The sequence below is a fragment of the Ruditapes philippinarum genome, unplaced genomic scaffold, assembly GCF_026571515.1.
Source record: "Ruditapes philippinarum isolate M1 unplaced genomic scaffold, ASM2657151v2 ctg4228_1_1_1_1, whole genome shotgun sequence".
In the NCBI taxonomy this organism is placed as follows: domain Eukaryota; kingdom Metazoa; phylum Mollusca; class Bivalvia; order Venerida; family Veneridae; genus Ruditapes; species Ruditapes philippinarum.
Genome location: NW_026863670.1, coordinates 1 through 13,312, shown reverse-complemented (window position 1 = coordinate 13,312; position 13,312 = coordinate 1). Strand labels below are relative to the sequence as shown.

General features: G+C 32.3%; 2 protein-coding genes across 2 annotated transcripts; both read left to right on the top strand.

Annotated features, from left to right (window-relative positions):
- The first annotated feature begins 533 nt into the window (after positions 1-533).
- On the top strand, positions 534-4,455 carry LOC132722931 (uncharacterized). Its single transcript, XM_060707555.1, has 5 exons — positions 534-1,026; positions 1,763-1,822; positions 2,386-2,553; positions 3,996-4,122; positions 4,356-4,455. The coding sequence occupies exons 1-5, from the start codon at positions 612-614 to the stop codon at positions 4,453-4,455; spliced, it is 870 nt and encodes a 289-aa protein (XP_060563538.1). The 5' UTR covers positions 534-611.
- On the top strand, positions 4,428-6,760 carry LOC132722929 (uncharacterized). Its single transcript, XM_060707553.1, has 3 exons — positions 4,428-4,571; positions 5,454-5,639; positions 6,399-6,760. Exons 1-3 carry the CDS (start codon positions 4,524-4,526, stop codon positions 6,543-6,545), a joined length of 381 nt encoding a protein of 126 aa, XP_060563536.1. The 5' UTR covers positions 4,428-4,523; the 3' UTR covers positions 6,546-6,760.
- The last annotated feature ends 6,552 nt before the right edge of the window (positions 6,761-13,312 follow it).

Genomic DNA, 13,312 nt, shown 5'->3' with positions numbered 1-13,312 from the left:
ATGAGCACATTTTCCATAAAATATTTCAAATAATGGTAAAAACAAGAATTGTATCATTTTGGAATTCTTGTGCAATATTTCTTGAAAAAAATGTTGATCAATTTTTAATAATTTAGCATGCACATTTATATGATGATAGAATAATATGTTGTTCTAGAATATTTAATTATCTGCATCATATATACATATTTATAATATATGATAATGTATCTCACATTTGCCAACAAAGGCCATAAACAAATCTTTGTTTTTTGTTTAATGTTTAATAATAAAACGTTATTATTTATTATTTTACCGACTTGCAATTATGGACCAATTCACTTTTAGATATTTTGTCAAATGAAATCGAAACTTTTATATTTATTTTGCGATACATCTTACCGAGTTCAATTTTTCTTTGACAAACGTCTATCTTAATATAGCAAAGGATAACCTAATTTGATGATAAAACAAATAGTATACAAAACATTTCACATTGGTTCTTTTAAAACGCCTGTTTGCGCTTAACTAATATCAGCTTAAATTACATTTAAAGCGAAGGAGTGTATGAACGCAAACCGTTTCCACCATACCCTGCTATAGGATGGGGTCCAGGCCGCGTTGCTAAAGAAATGGGATTGGTTCCCCTCAGTCATTTATCCGGTGAGGTAGACATGGATGATTATGGAAAAGCGGAAATTAAATTTCGGATTTCCGACACTACGAGAATGGGTGAACTGTTCTTCGCAGCAATGGTATTTACTGGCGGGGAAACAATGGAAGAACGTCCAGATTATTGCGTTCATCTAGTTGAAAACGGTGACATCATATTTAACGTCATGACACCGGAAAAAGGAGAATTTGTTATTAAACTGACTGTTAAAGATAGCCCTGATGGTAATCTTCAAGAATTTTGTGACTTTTTACTTATATCTAATCAAAAAGATGAAAATGGGAGGTTCCCAAAAGGATTTCAAGAAAGAACAGAGAATAATGTAAAATCGGACCTTACGTTCAAGCAAGAAGCGCAAACATTTGAAATAATAGGTATCTTTAGAAGTGTTTATTCGGTTATTATCAAAACAGTTTTATTAAGTTCTTTTTTAGATCGCATAAGATCATATACATCAAGAATAAAATGAATTATTGAATGGATCGTGTGTATTGATGATGTTTCCTACTTATATTAAGAGGATCTTTAATCAAATTATAAATAACAGGAAAAAACGAAAAAGATTTATTTAAAGGAAGACACAAAAATATTCATTTCTTAGTTTGATTTTTTTTCATTCGATATTCTGTACATGTCCTCAAAATTAAAACACTAGACTGTCACAGAAACAAAACTTTTCTCCTTATAAAGAATGAAATGGTGGTTTCCTTACTTGACCCACGTGAGTCAGGTAAGAGCGTTATGATTTCACAATAGTTGTCGCAGTGAACTCTGGAAACGTTTGAGTACATTTCAAATAAATGACTTACAGTTTTCAATCATACAATATCTACATAATCTATTATTGTTACTTCCAGGGTTTGTTAAAGTCACACCTCTCGGTGATTCTGTCGGCGTCTAAATTTCGTTCAAAATATATAAAGATACATTCACGCTTCGAACCAAACTATAAAGAAATAAATCATAAATTCGTGCTGGGACTTTAAAAAGTGTTATTTTAATTATAGCGTGATTAGAGTTAATAAAATAATTTTAATATTTTTGTTATTAATTTACCTGAGTATCCCTCACATGACTTCATTGTCAAAATTCAAAAACATAATTATTCAGATGAGACAACTGATGAAAGTATGAACAAAGCGGATACTGAAGAGCCGATTGAAGAGTCAGGTAAAAATAAACTTACCTTACTTGAGCTTTAACATTGGCGTACTAACAATTGTAATTATTTCTTGTTTCAAGCTTACTAGATACTCACGAATGTCTTATTTTGTTCTTGCGTTTGTGTCCCTCTCACAAAGTTCTTCTACAACATGACTTTGAAATTTTAAATGATCGGTATCTTGGTATTCTTTTATTAGATTCCTTTTTATCAGAAACTATCAAAGTATTCATTTTCAAACTTGATATAGATGCTCACTATCAATAAGGGAAGATAATCTTAAATTAAAATTTATTTTTGAAAAGTAATGCCCCTTTACATTTCTTTTCTTTTTTAGATAATATTTTTTTTTAAAAAGAACTTTTCAAAGTAAAGCAGTTCAGACTTGAAACACTTCTTCAGTATATAAATTATAATCGATTTTAAAGCGCAAGTAACTTTTTGATATACAACTGTGTTATTTATTTTTCTGAATAATACCGTCATATGACATTGAATTTCTTGGTTAATATTTTGTTAGTTACATTAAAAAAAAAACAAAGTTTTTAACACCTACAATTTCACTTTCCAGAGAAATTGAATGATGTGCTACGTAGACGCATGTGCCAATCGATAGAAGAAAATAGTCCGAAAGAATTAAGTTCGGTTATAAAGGATATGAAGGCACTAGAAGAGCCGTCAATTCAACCGGACATCATATACGGAGAGGAATCGCTGCAATTGCTTGAGTTAAAGAAAGGTAATCATTATTGTACTTATTTTTAATTGCTTGCAAGTAATGTTGTAGCGTTTTTATTTATCCAAAATTTATAATTTAACGCTTTAATCTTGGTATAACCCAGTGCTTCCGTCAAATCCATTGCGTGTATTATGAGAGTATGGTTGTTAATACATGTGCATGTTGTAGTCCGATTACATAATATAATACAATAAATATGTTTAAACTAACTGCGTTGTGCACATCAAATGCCTTGACAGTCTAAAGATGAAGAATTACTTGTCACCGTCATGAAATACAATTCGATAAATACCTTCTACTATTCCCAGTACATAAACGTTTTCTATCTAAACTCATATTTGATAATCTTTAGAAATACATGGTTACCTCGTTTATACAACTTACGCGAAGGATGTGCTGTCATTCAAGGTACTGTGCACACTGACTACATATAGGACATCGCCGACACATGCATTCACATAATAAACACATGGTGCTTAGTTAACTTTGGTATCATACTGCTTCGAAGGTACTAGATCTAGTCTTTATCTAATTTCTTACATCCCGAGGCCTTTATCCCCTCTGATGATGCCTGTTTCTTCTGGGTTTTAAAATAGAGAGAAAGGGACATCTTAATGTCACAAGGACACAGTTAAGTTTGCTGGATGAGGATCAGGTGCTATAGTAGATGATGACCTTAACCGCCATACGTATATTGTTTTATTTGTCACTTCATCTTGATTAATAACATTGATTTTCCATAAGTCAGTTAGATAGCTTTAGCAAAATGAAGAAAACGGATGTAACAGTGGTTATTAACAATGAATCAAAACCTGCAACCTTAGCCTCACGCCTACATAACTTTGCTTTCCAAAACATTGTCAAAAAACATAACTTCAATTTTCAATTCTTGCATCTATTGCTATCAGTTAATGGTAATGATAGTCTTTTTTTAAAAAAGAAAAAAAAAACATTCTTCAATAGCAATGGAAACAATAGGAATACGAATGTTTAGCAGAGGTAACATTTGTTTGACCCATATACAACACGTTTAAACCATCAAAGGATTATCTTACAATATACACTCGTGCAGTAAATGTAATAAGCGAGTCTTGAACGGACAGTCAGGGCTCGTCTATTTCATGTATTATAATATTTTATATGTTGTGCGATTTCAGCTTTTCCTTTTATTGCAAAGAAAACATTTATACCAGCAGTAGATTGAGAGTGACGAAACCTATAATTTGAATGAAAGTGTATCAATGCTTTGATGAAAATATGAAAAGATTATCGCTTATGTTATCACAACAATTTTAAGTGTCTCCAAATCTAAAACATGTAAATCGTAGTACCTCTGTTATTCCAGCTTCTTAACTTAGCGTTATGATTTCTTTTCATATAACAATTTTTGCTAGCTTTAATCATGGTAAATACTACATTAAAAGTTCTTTTTAAAATAACAGAGTTACTAGAAAGAATTCGTGATAGAGACATAAAACTGATCGAAGCAACACTGAAGAAGGTCAAGATCGTTGGTTTGGAGAACAAACTTGAAAAAGAGGTTACTATAGCAAGGAATCTACTCCAAAGGTATGATTATAACCGTTTTCTTAAATGCGACGAATGCATGCTCTTTTTCTTCATTTTATTTAAAGCATTGAATTTGGACGTTAATAAATGCCATCTAAGTGATTTTTATTTGCTTATGCAAGTCAATCTCTTTCAATTTAAGACACGATGAACATATTAAAGTGACAATGTACATTACTAGTAATTTATTATTACTGGTATTACATTTTACATTATTTTCATTTCATTTGAAGTTGCACTGCTAACTTTAAGTTGAAAAGCCAATCGGCTTCCTCAAATAAACTTCTGTTTATAGATTTAAGAAGCTCCAGTGGTTACTACACGCGGTACTAGACTTAGATCGATCTACAATTGCTGAAATAAGAGGATACAATAGTCCACCTATAATAGTCCATGCGGTTATGATGTCAACATTGCTTCTCCTTGGTCATTGGGCAAACGAAACCAAGGTAAAACATAGAAAGAAATAAAAAACAAATACGTGCAAGCGGAGATACTTCAAGCGGAGATACGTATGTATAAACGACAATGAAATCAATGAAATATTTGATAGGTGATATTTAAAGTTGAATGCGTGTAAGGCGGGATATCATGCAGTGGACATTTGCGAATGTTGGACAGGAAAGCAGAGCCGAAGTTCGTTCCCGAACCCCTTTCTTTAAATCTTGCAAGTATATAGAAAATGATGTATTTTAACATTCCAGTTCTAAACAAGACATAATATGATTATTTTTTATGAAAATTAAAAGTAGAACGTAAGGCTTCATCTTGATTTCCGCCCTGACGTTTTTGATGCGCATGGGTAGAACGCAATACTTAATGTTGAATCCCGCCCTGACATTTTTAATGAACATAGCTTCATGGTGATGGTCGCTATTGCTTTTTTGTTGCGCACGTGCGAGCCTTAGAAAAAGTCCAAAGCGTGATTATTCAGGAAAGAAGAAAGAAATCAAATAATTAACTATAGATGACTCAATTGCAAACAGACCTTATCAGATTTATATTTTCATGACAATTTTATTCTACAACAAAATAATGATAAAATGTAATTGAAATGAAAATATCTGTGCTGAATACTGAATTAAGAAGGAGTCTGTGCGTGGAATTATTCTTAATTATATTTAAACCACTCATTTACACACAAATTTACGCGTTCATTTGTAATCATGAATATACAATTTAAGTCCTTATTTGATAATTGTTTATACATACCTCGGGACACTTTAGTGTCGTAAAAAGGGCTGAATATATTCAGCTATATGTACATTTTTTTTTAAAAAACTAAAATTGTTTCTATTATTTGCTTGCAATTATTTTGTTTTGGATTTAAGGAATGGAAAAATGTACAGATGGTATTGGGGAAAACTGGACATGAGTCATTGAAGAGGTTGATAATAGAATTTAAGATTGAGACATGCCCCTTGGAAGTTGCCATTGGAGCTGGAGACTTTCTTCCTGAATACAGTATAGACCAGATTCGTGAAGTCAGTGCAGGATGTGCTACATTCTTTGTATGGGTACGTCGGTTTAAATTCATTTGTAAAGAATGTATAATGCTACTTATACAATAATTAACTTTAATCCAATTTTTTGGAACTTAAGGTTTTGCGAACTAAAATGAAATGCAATACATCTGATCTACAAGATAGTTTTGTTTCTGCAATATTAAACTTTTAGAACAGTAAGGTGCCCGATTATGGCCGAACAGGCAACCATACATATCCGTGTCATAAGGTTTTAACGTGATTGCAGTCGACGGTTGCCTTCTTTTTACGTCCCCACTTAAAAGGTCCAAATGTCCGTTCTCTACCTTTCTTAATCAAAAGCGTGATAAGTACAAAAGCGTTGCCTGACTTACAATTTACAAGTCTATGACTTCTTTCTTTAAGGTCACCGCAAAAATGGTGTCTACAACCATTCTCACCAATATCTAGGGAAAGCATACAGCCCTAAAATTGTGTTTGATGTTTTGTTATGACTAGTGAAAGATTCATTTTGAGTAAGAAGTCAGGTGGCAAAAGGTCAATGAAAAACTGACACGAAGTAATTTTCTAGTTGATAATAGTATCTTTAGTAGTAGGTTTGTAAAAATACTTATATATTTAGTCACATATTATTGTAACATTTGATTTGTACGAAATGTGCATAAATAAGACTTTAGTGTATATTTCAACATGACTGCAAATAAAATGGGAAAAAATTTCTCACTAACACGAAACAACTTTCAGTAATTAACATGTGAAATTGCTAAATAATTATTTTTTATCATTATGCAGGTGAAAGCAGTTGTTGAAGAAGTACAGAAAAGAGCTGGTGAAGAAATTAATAATATACGACCTTTGACCACGGGACCACGTAAAAGGTGCAAAAAGAAAAGAAAAATGACATTCCTTGAAGACCTGGACATTACTTCTGCACGATAGCGTATATTTGTGAACTTGTTCTAGAAAATATTATTTGATCTTTGAAAAGGCAAAACATTAAAGAACTGTTTTGTTGGTAACAAATTATGACAAACTTTAAGAAGGTTCTCTATTACTATTTACTTTCAGTGAAGATTATGTATAGTATTTAAACTGTTTTGGCAATTTCCATAGAAAATTTGCAATCTTTCATTTTCAACTTGTTCACCTTTCTTTTTAATTGGAAGCACCTTCTATTCAATTCAGATGCTCACTTGACATTCAAAATGTCAAACAATAGTGCAAAAAATTGTTCCATTCTTTGTTGTCAATATTTTATCCCTTTGAAATGTTTAAACAGGTATACAGTCATTTTATATGGATATGTGAAGCGTTGAAAGCATGGAAGAAATAAAAGGTCTTGTGGCATTTTTCAAAACACAAACAGAGCAACCAACTCTTAAGACATTTAACTATTGCATGAAATATGCCCGGGAAATGCATAACCAACACTCACTTTATTGACTTAATTGAATTCATGGATGCGAAAATAAAACTTTAAAACACTGAATATATATTTATTAAGATAGGAAAGATATATAACAACCAAAGTTTTTAGATTAAAAACTATTTATCATGGTTTTGGCAGAATTTTGTCCATTAGCTGGATATGTATTCCGGATAATCGGAAATACATATATAGTATAATGATTACAATATGACTAAAGGCCCATATGACTGATTACTCTCCGGACAATCAGAAGTGAATTTTACTAAAGCTATATGGCTGATTACACTCCGGACAGTCGGAAGTGAATTTTTATATTTTGAAAAAGAGACAACGTGCTGGCAAATGCCAAGACACGAGTTAATCAAGATGCACAAGTGTCCCGCCATAAAGAAACTTATGAAAAGCGGAAACAGGACGTTGTCAAATAAAAAACCATGGACAAAATCTGAAAGTTTTCCCACAGTATCAAACACAGTAGGAACTTGTGGGAAAATACTCAAAAGGAGTTTTATCGAATCCCACACCTCCCACACTAAAATAATTTCAATAAACAACATTAAAAATAATATTAAACATGCGTAATAAATGATCGTAAAACATTTATAGTAATGCAAACTTTGTTTAGGTAACATTATAAGGTAGCGGGGTACGTGTGGTGCGGAAAAACTTATTGGTGAATAAAATTATAAAATCCTACAAATCCTAACGGACATCATATTGTAAAACAACAAAAATGATGACGTCATAAATCAAATACAGTAATGACGTCACGAAAGCTAACATACTTGTAAGATGGCGGAAATTTTATCACTAGAGTGATAAACAAACATTGATGAAACATGAATACAATATCTCTGGAGTCATTTAAAGGTAAAATACTTGATAAAATGAAATATACGTTATGTACAGTTAAACGTATTTGGATACTCAAATATTACAGTTTGATTCTTATAGTAAGTGAATAAAATGTAAACAAAAGGCAATTACGGTAAAAAAAATCTTAATTAGCGGTGCACCACAATATCTTAACTCAGTTTGAGTCTTGGAGAATATTTAAAACATCTTTACTGAACTTCATTCTTGAAAAACACTTGAACTATCTTAACCTAGTGTGAGTCTGAAACAGTACTTGAAATATCTTAGCTTAGCTTGAGTGAGGAACAATACTTGAAAATTTTTAACTGCGTTTGAGTCTTGAATTACTCTTGAAATATCTTAACTTAGTTTTAGTCGGGAACAACACTTAAATTATCTTATCTTAGTTAGTTAGTTTGAGTCTGGAACAACTCTTTAAACATCTTTACTGAGTTTTAGTCTGAGACAACATCTGAACTATCTTAACTTATTTTGAGTGAGGAACAATACTTGAAATAGTTTAACTGAGTTTGAGTTTGGAACTAAAATAGTAATTTCTTAACTAAGGTTGTGTCTGGAACAATACTTGAAATATCTTAACATAGTTTACGTTGGAATATTCCCATTGCTCCGATGATAGGTTGAACACCGTCAATTAATTCGTTTTGTTTACGGTACAAAATAGAAAATACTTGCATTTACTAATGAAGAGCAAGAAAGATCTGGTTTACATGTACACTGAACATGTTATGCTAAAATGAGCTTTCTGTGCCATAGGTAGCACCTAACTTCGTATTAAATATTGTTTCATGCAAAACAGTTTTGTCTTAAATTATGCAGTTGAATGATAAAATTGATTTTGTAAACAAAACAATGACAAGTATTTTTGAATGCAAATTATTTTGAAAAAGAAACTGGAATTAAAAAGATTTTTTCTGAACGTGTCAAGTTATCTTTCCCCAACCTTTATTAATAAGATACTAATCTAATATTTGTCAAACAGAGTAATCTCCCCTGAAAACTAGAAATTGTGTTAGGGACCGGTAAACAATCTTATACTTCATTATTAAGTCTATCTGATAGCGTATTATCTGCAAAAGGAGTGAGTAAGCAAAGGGAATTCACTCTTACATTTCATTATCAAGTCAGATGGAGTCATCTCCCCTGAAATAAAAGGGAAATCACTCTAACCTTAAATTATAAATCCAGAAAAGAGTAATCTCCCATGAGGACAGCAAAGGGAAATCACTCTATTTTCATTAATGTCCCAGATAGAGTAACCTCCCCTGAAGAAAACGAAGGAAAACACTTACCTTTCATTATTAAGATATAGGTTACCCCCTGAAGAAAAATAAGGGAACTCACTCTTACCCTTGAATTATTTATTCAAATAGAGCTACTCCCCTGAAGAAAACAAAGGGAATTAACTCTTACCTTTCATAATTAAGTCAGACCTGAGTAACCTACCTTGAAGAAAAAGGGAAATCACTTTAACCTTAATTCATAAATTCAGATACAGTAACCTCCCCTGAAAAAAAAAAGGAAGTCACTCTTACTTATCATAAATAAGCAAATAGAGTAACCTTCCCTTAAGAAAACAAAGAAATCACTTTTACCTCTCATTTTCTAAGTCAGATAGATTAACCGACCCTGAATGAAACAAGGAAATTACTTTTACCTTTCATAAATAAGCAAGATAGAGTAACCTGCCCTGATAATACAAAGGGAAATTACTCTCATCATTCATTAAATAAGCCAGATAGAGTAACCTCTCCTGAAAAAAATAAAAGGAAACCACTCTAACCTTAAATATTATCCAGATGGAGCTACCTCCCTGCAGAAAAACAAAGGGAAATCACTCTTTACCTTTCATTATTAAGTCATATAGAGTTACCTCCCTTGAAGGAAAAAAATAAAGGGAATCACTCTTACCTTGAATTATTCATCCAGATAGAGTTACCTCCCCCTGAAGAAAACAAAGGGAAATCACTCTTACCTTTAATGATTAAGTCAGATAGAGTAACTTCCCCTGAAGAAAACAAAGGGAAACAACTCTAACCTAAATTATTAATCCTGATTGCAGTAACCTCCACTGAAGTAAACAAAGGGAATCACTCTTACCTTAAATTATTAATCCAGTTAGAGTTTACATCCCCTGAAAAACAAAGGGAAATCACTCTTACCTTTATAAATAAGCCCAGATAGAGTAAAACTCCCCGAATAATACAAAGAGAAATTACTCTCACCTTTCATAACTAAGTTAGATCGAGTAAACCTCCTTTAAAAAAACAAAGGAAACCACTCTTACCTTTAATTATTTACAAGAAAGAGTAACCCCCTTGAATAACACAAAGGGAAATCACTCTTACCTTCTAATTAACTTATGTCATGTAGAGAAACATCCTTGAAGAAAAAGTAAGGGAAATAACACTTACCGTTAAATTCAATAGAGTAACCCCATGAGGAAAACAAAGGGAAACCATAATGATTCCAACCTTTTTATTAAGCAGATAGAGGTTTACACACCCTTAAAAGAAAGAAAGAGAATTCACTAATTACATTTCATTATCAAGCCAGATGGATCATCTCCCCTGAAAATAAAAGGAAATCACTCTAACCTTAAATTATAAATCAGAAAGAGTAATCTCCCATGAGACAGCAAAGGGAAATCACTCTATTTTCATTAATGTCCCAGATAGAGTAACCTCCCCTCAAGAAAACGAAAGGAAAACACTTAACCTTTCATTATTAAGATATAGCAGTTACTCCCCTGAAGAAAAAAATAAAGGGAAACTCACTCTTACCTTGAATTATTTATTCAAATAAGCTCCCTCCCCTGAAAAACAAAGGGGAATTAAACTCTACCTTTCAAAATTAAGTTCAACTGAGTAACCTACCTTGAAGAAAAAAGGGAAAATCACTTTAACCTTAAATTCATAAATTCAGATACAGTAACCTCCCCTGAAAAAAATTGGAAGTTCACTCTTACTTATCATAAATAAGCAAGATAGAGTAACCTTCCTTAAGAAAACAAAGGGAAATCACTCTTACCTCTCATTTTTTTTTAGTCAGATAGATTAACCGACCCTGAATGAAACAAAAGAAAATTACTTTTACCTTTCATAAATAAGAAGATAGAGTAAAACCTGCCCTGAATAATACAAAGGGAAAATTACTCTCATCATTCATTAAATAAGCCAGATAGAGTAACCTCTCCTGAAAAAATAAAAGGAAAACAACTCTAACCTTAAATTTAATCCAATAAGAGCTACCTCCCCTGCAGAAAACAAAGGAAATCACTCTTACCTTTCATTATTAAGTCATTATAGAGTTACCCTCCCTTGAAGGAAAAAAATAAAAAAATCACTCTTACCTTGAATTATTCATCCAGATACAGTTATCCCCTTAAGAAAACAAAGGGAAATCACTCTTACTTTCATGATTAAGACGCAGTAGGACTAACTTCCCCTGAAGAAAAAAAGAACGGTAACAACTCTAACCTTAATTATTAATCCTGATTGAGTACCTCCCCAAGTAACAAAGGGAATCACCTCTAACCTTAAAATTATTAATCCAGTTAGGAGAACATCCCTGAAAGCAAAGGAATCACTCTTACCTTTCATAAATAAGCCAGATAGAGTAAACTCCCTCGAATAATACAAGAGAAATTACTCTCACCTTTCATATAACTAAGTTAGATCAGTAGTAACCTCCTTTGAAAAAACAAAGGGAAACCACTCTTACCTTTTATTTTATCAAGAAAGAGTAACCTCCCTTGAAAAAAAAAGGGGAAATCACTCTTACCTTCTATACTATGTCATGTCTAGAGTAACCTCCCTTGAGGAAAAAAGTAAAGGGAAATCCACACTTACCTTAAATTCAGATAGAGTAACACCTGAGAAAACAAAGGGAAACCATAATGATTCCAACCTTTTATTATTAAGCAGATAGAGTTTACAACACCCTTAAAAGAAAGAAAGGGAAATCACTCTTACCTTATAATAAATCTAGATAATGTAACCTCCCCTGAAGATAACAAAGAAGTCACTCTTACCTTTTATAGATAAGCCAAATAGATACCCCCCCCCTTCCCCTAAGAAAACAAAGGGAAATCACTCTCACGATTGATAGTTTGCAAAAGTGTGAGGATAGTTTCAGCAAACGTGGATTTTCAGAGGACTCTACCAAAATATTCATGTTCTTAAAAAACAGTATAATACACATATTACCAGGTAGTTTTCGCTACTGTACAAGAAAGGAGGTTTTCTCCAGTTTCGCCAACTTTGGAGGAAGTAGTTAATTTTAACAAATCAGTTTAACAAAAAGTCTTGGTTATGAAAAGTCTTAACTACAGCTCATCTGCTCTCTCTCATGCTCTTGGAATTCATTGAAGGATTTCGATTGGAAATCATCCTCTAATAATTAATTCATAAAAGTGTGTTTGCAGCCAGACCAACAAAATCACGTTATACTGAAGTTTTGGGATGTGAATTAAAGTTTTAATTTTTTGAAAAGCTTTCACCAGTAAGACATCTTTTCACTGGAAAAACTTTTTCATAAATAAGCAGTAAAGAGTAACCTCCCTGAAGAAAAAACAATGGGAAAATCACTCTTACCTTAAATTATTATCAATCAGAAAGAGTAACCTCCCCAAAGAAACAAAAGAAATCCATAACCTTTCATTACTAGCCAGAAAGAGTTAACCTCCCCTGAAAGGAAAAATCACTCTAACCTTAAATTTTTAATCTAGAAAGAGTAACCTCCCTGGAGGAACTAAGGGAAATCACTCTTCCCTTTCAATAATAAGCCAGCATAGAGTAACCTCCCTGAAGAAAGCAGAGGGAAATCACTTCCTTTCAAGTAATAAGCCAGATAGAGTAACCCCCCCCCCACCTGAAATACAAAGGAAATCACCCTTACCTTAAATATTAATCCAGATAAAAGTAACTCTCCCCTGAAGAAAACAAAGGAAAACACTCTACTCTCATTCTTAACCAAATTGATAAACCCTTCCCCAAAAAAAAAATGGGGAAAAATTCTTACCTTTAATTTTTAAATTTAAATTTGAGTAAACCTCCCCTAAAATTGCAAATGGGTAAAAAAATACACGGAAATCAATCTAACCTTTTATTATAATAAAAAAAAAACTCCCCTGAAAAGCTAAGAAACCAAAAAAAATCAATTTACTTTTAATTATAAATCAATAGATAAATTCTCCGACAAATTGCAACAAAGGAAACCACTCTTTCTTTTTAGTTTAATCCCGATAGAGTGCCCCTTTTAAGAAAAAGAAAGGGAAAACCCCTTTCTTCTTTTTTTGCAATCGAAAGCTGGGCCCATGGCTGCTCCAAACGATCTTTAGTACGCGAGACTGCTAATAGTGTTGTTTTAAAAAAATTGGTTCGCGATAAGAAAAAATTAA

Bases quoted from the DNA above. Each gene is read 5' to 3' on its own strand.
- LOC132722931 (XM_060707555.1), top strand. From the start codon at position 612: ATGGGATTGGTTCCCCTCAGTCATTTATCCGGTGAGGTAGACATGGAT. The intron at 1,027-1,762 runs GTATCTTTAGAA...ATAATTATTCAG, and splicing joins GCAAACATTTGAAATAATAG to ATGAGACAACTGATGAAAGT. The intron at 1,823-2,385 runs GTAAAAATAAAC...TTCACTTTCCAG, and splicing joins AGAGCCGATTGAAGAGTCAG to AGAAATTGAATGATGTGCTA.
- LOC132722929 (XM_060707553.1), top strand. From the start codon at position 4,524: ATGATGTCAACATTGCTTCTCCTTGGTCATTGGGCAAACGAAACCAAG. The intron at 4,572-5,453 runs GTAAAACATAGA...TTTGGATTTAAG, and splicing joins ATTGGGCAAACGAAACCAAG to GAATGGAAAAATGTACAGAT. The intron at 5,640-6,398 runs GTACGTCGGTTT...ATCATTATGCAG, and splicing joins GTGCTACATTCTTTGTATGG to GTGAAAGCAGTTGTTGAAGA.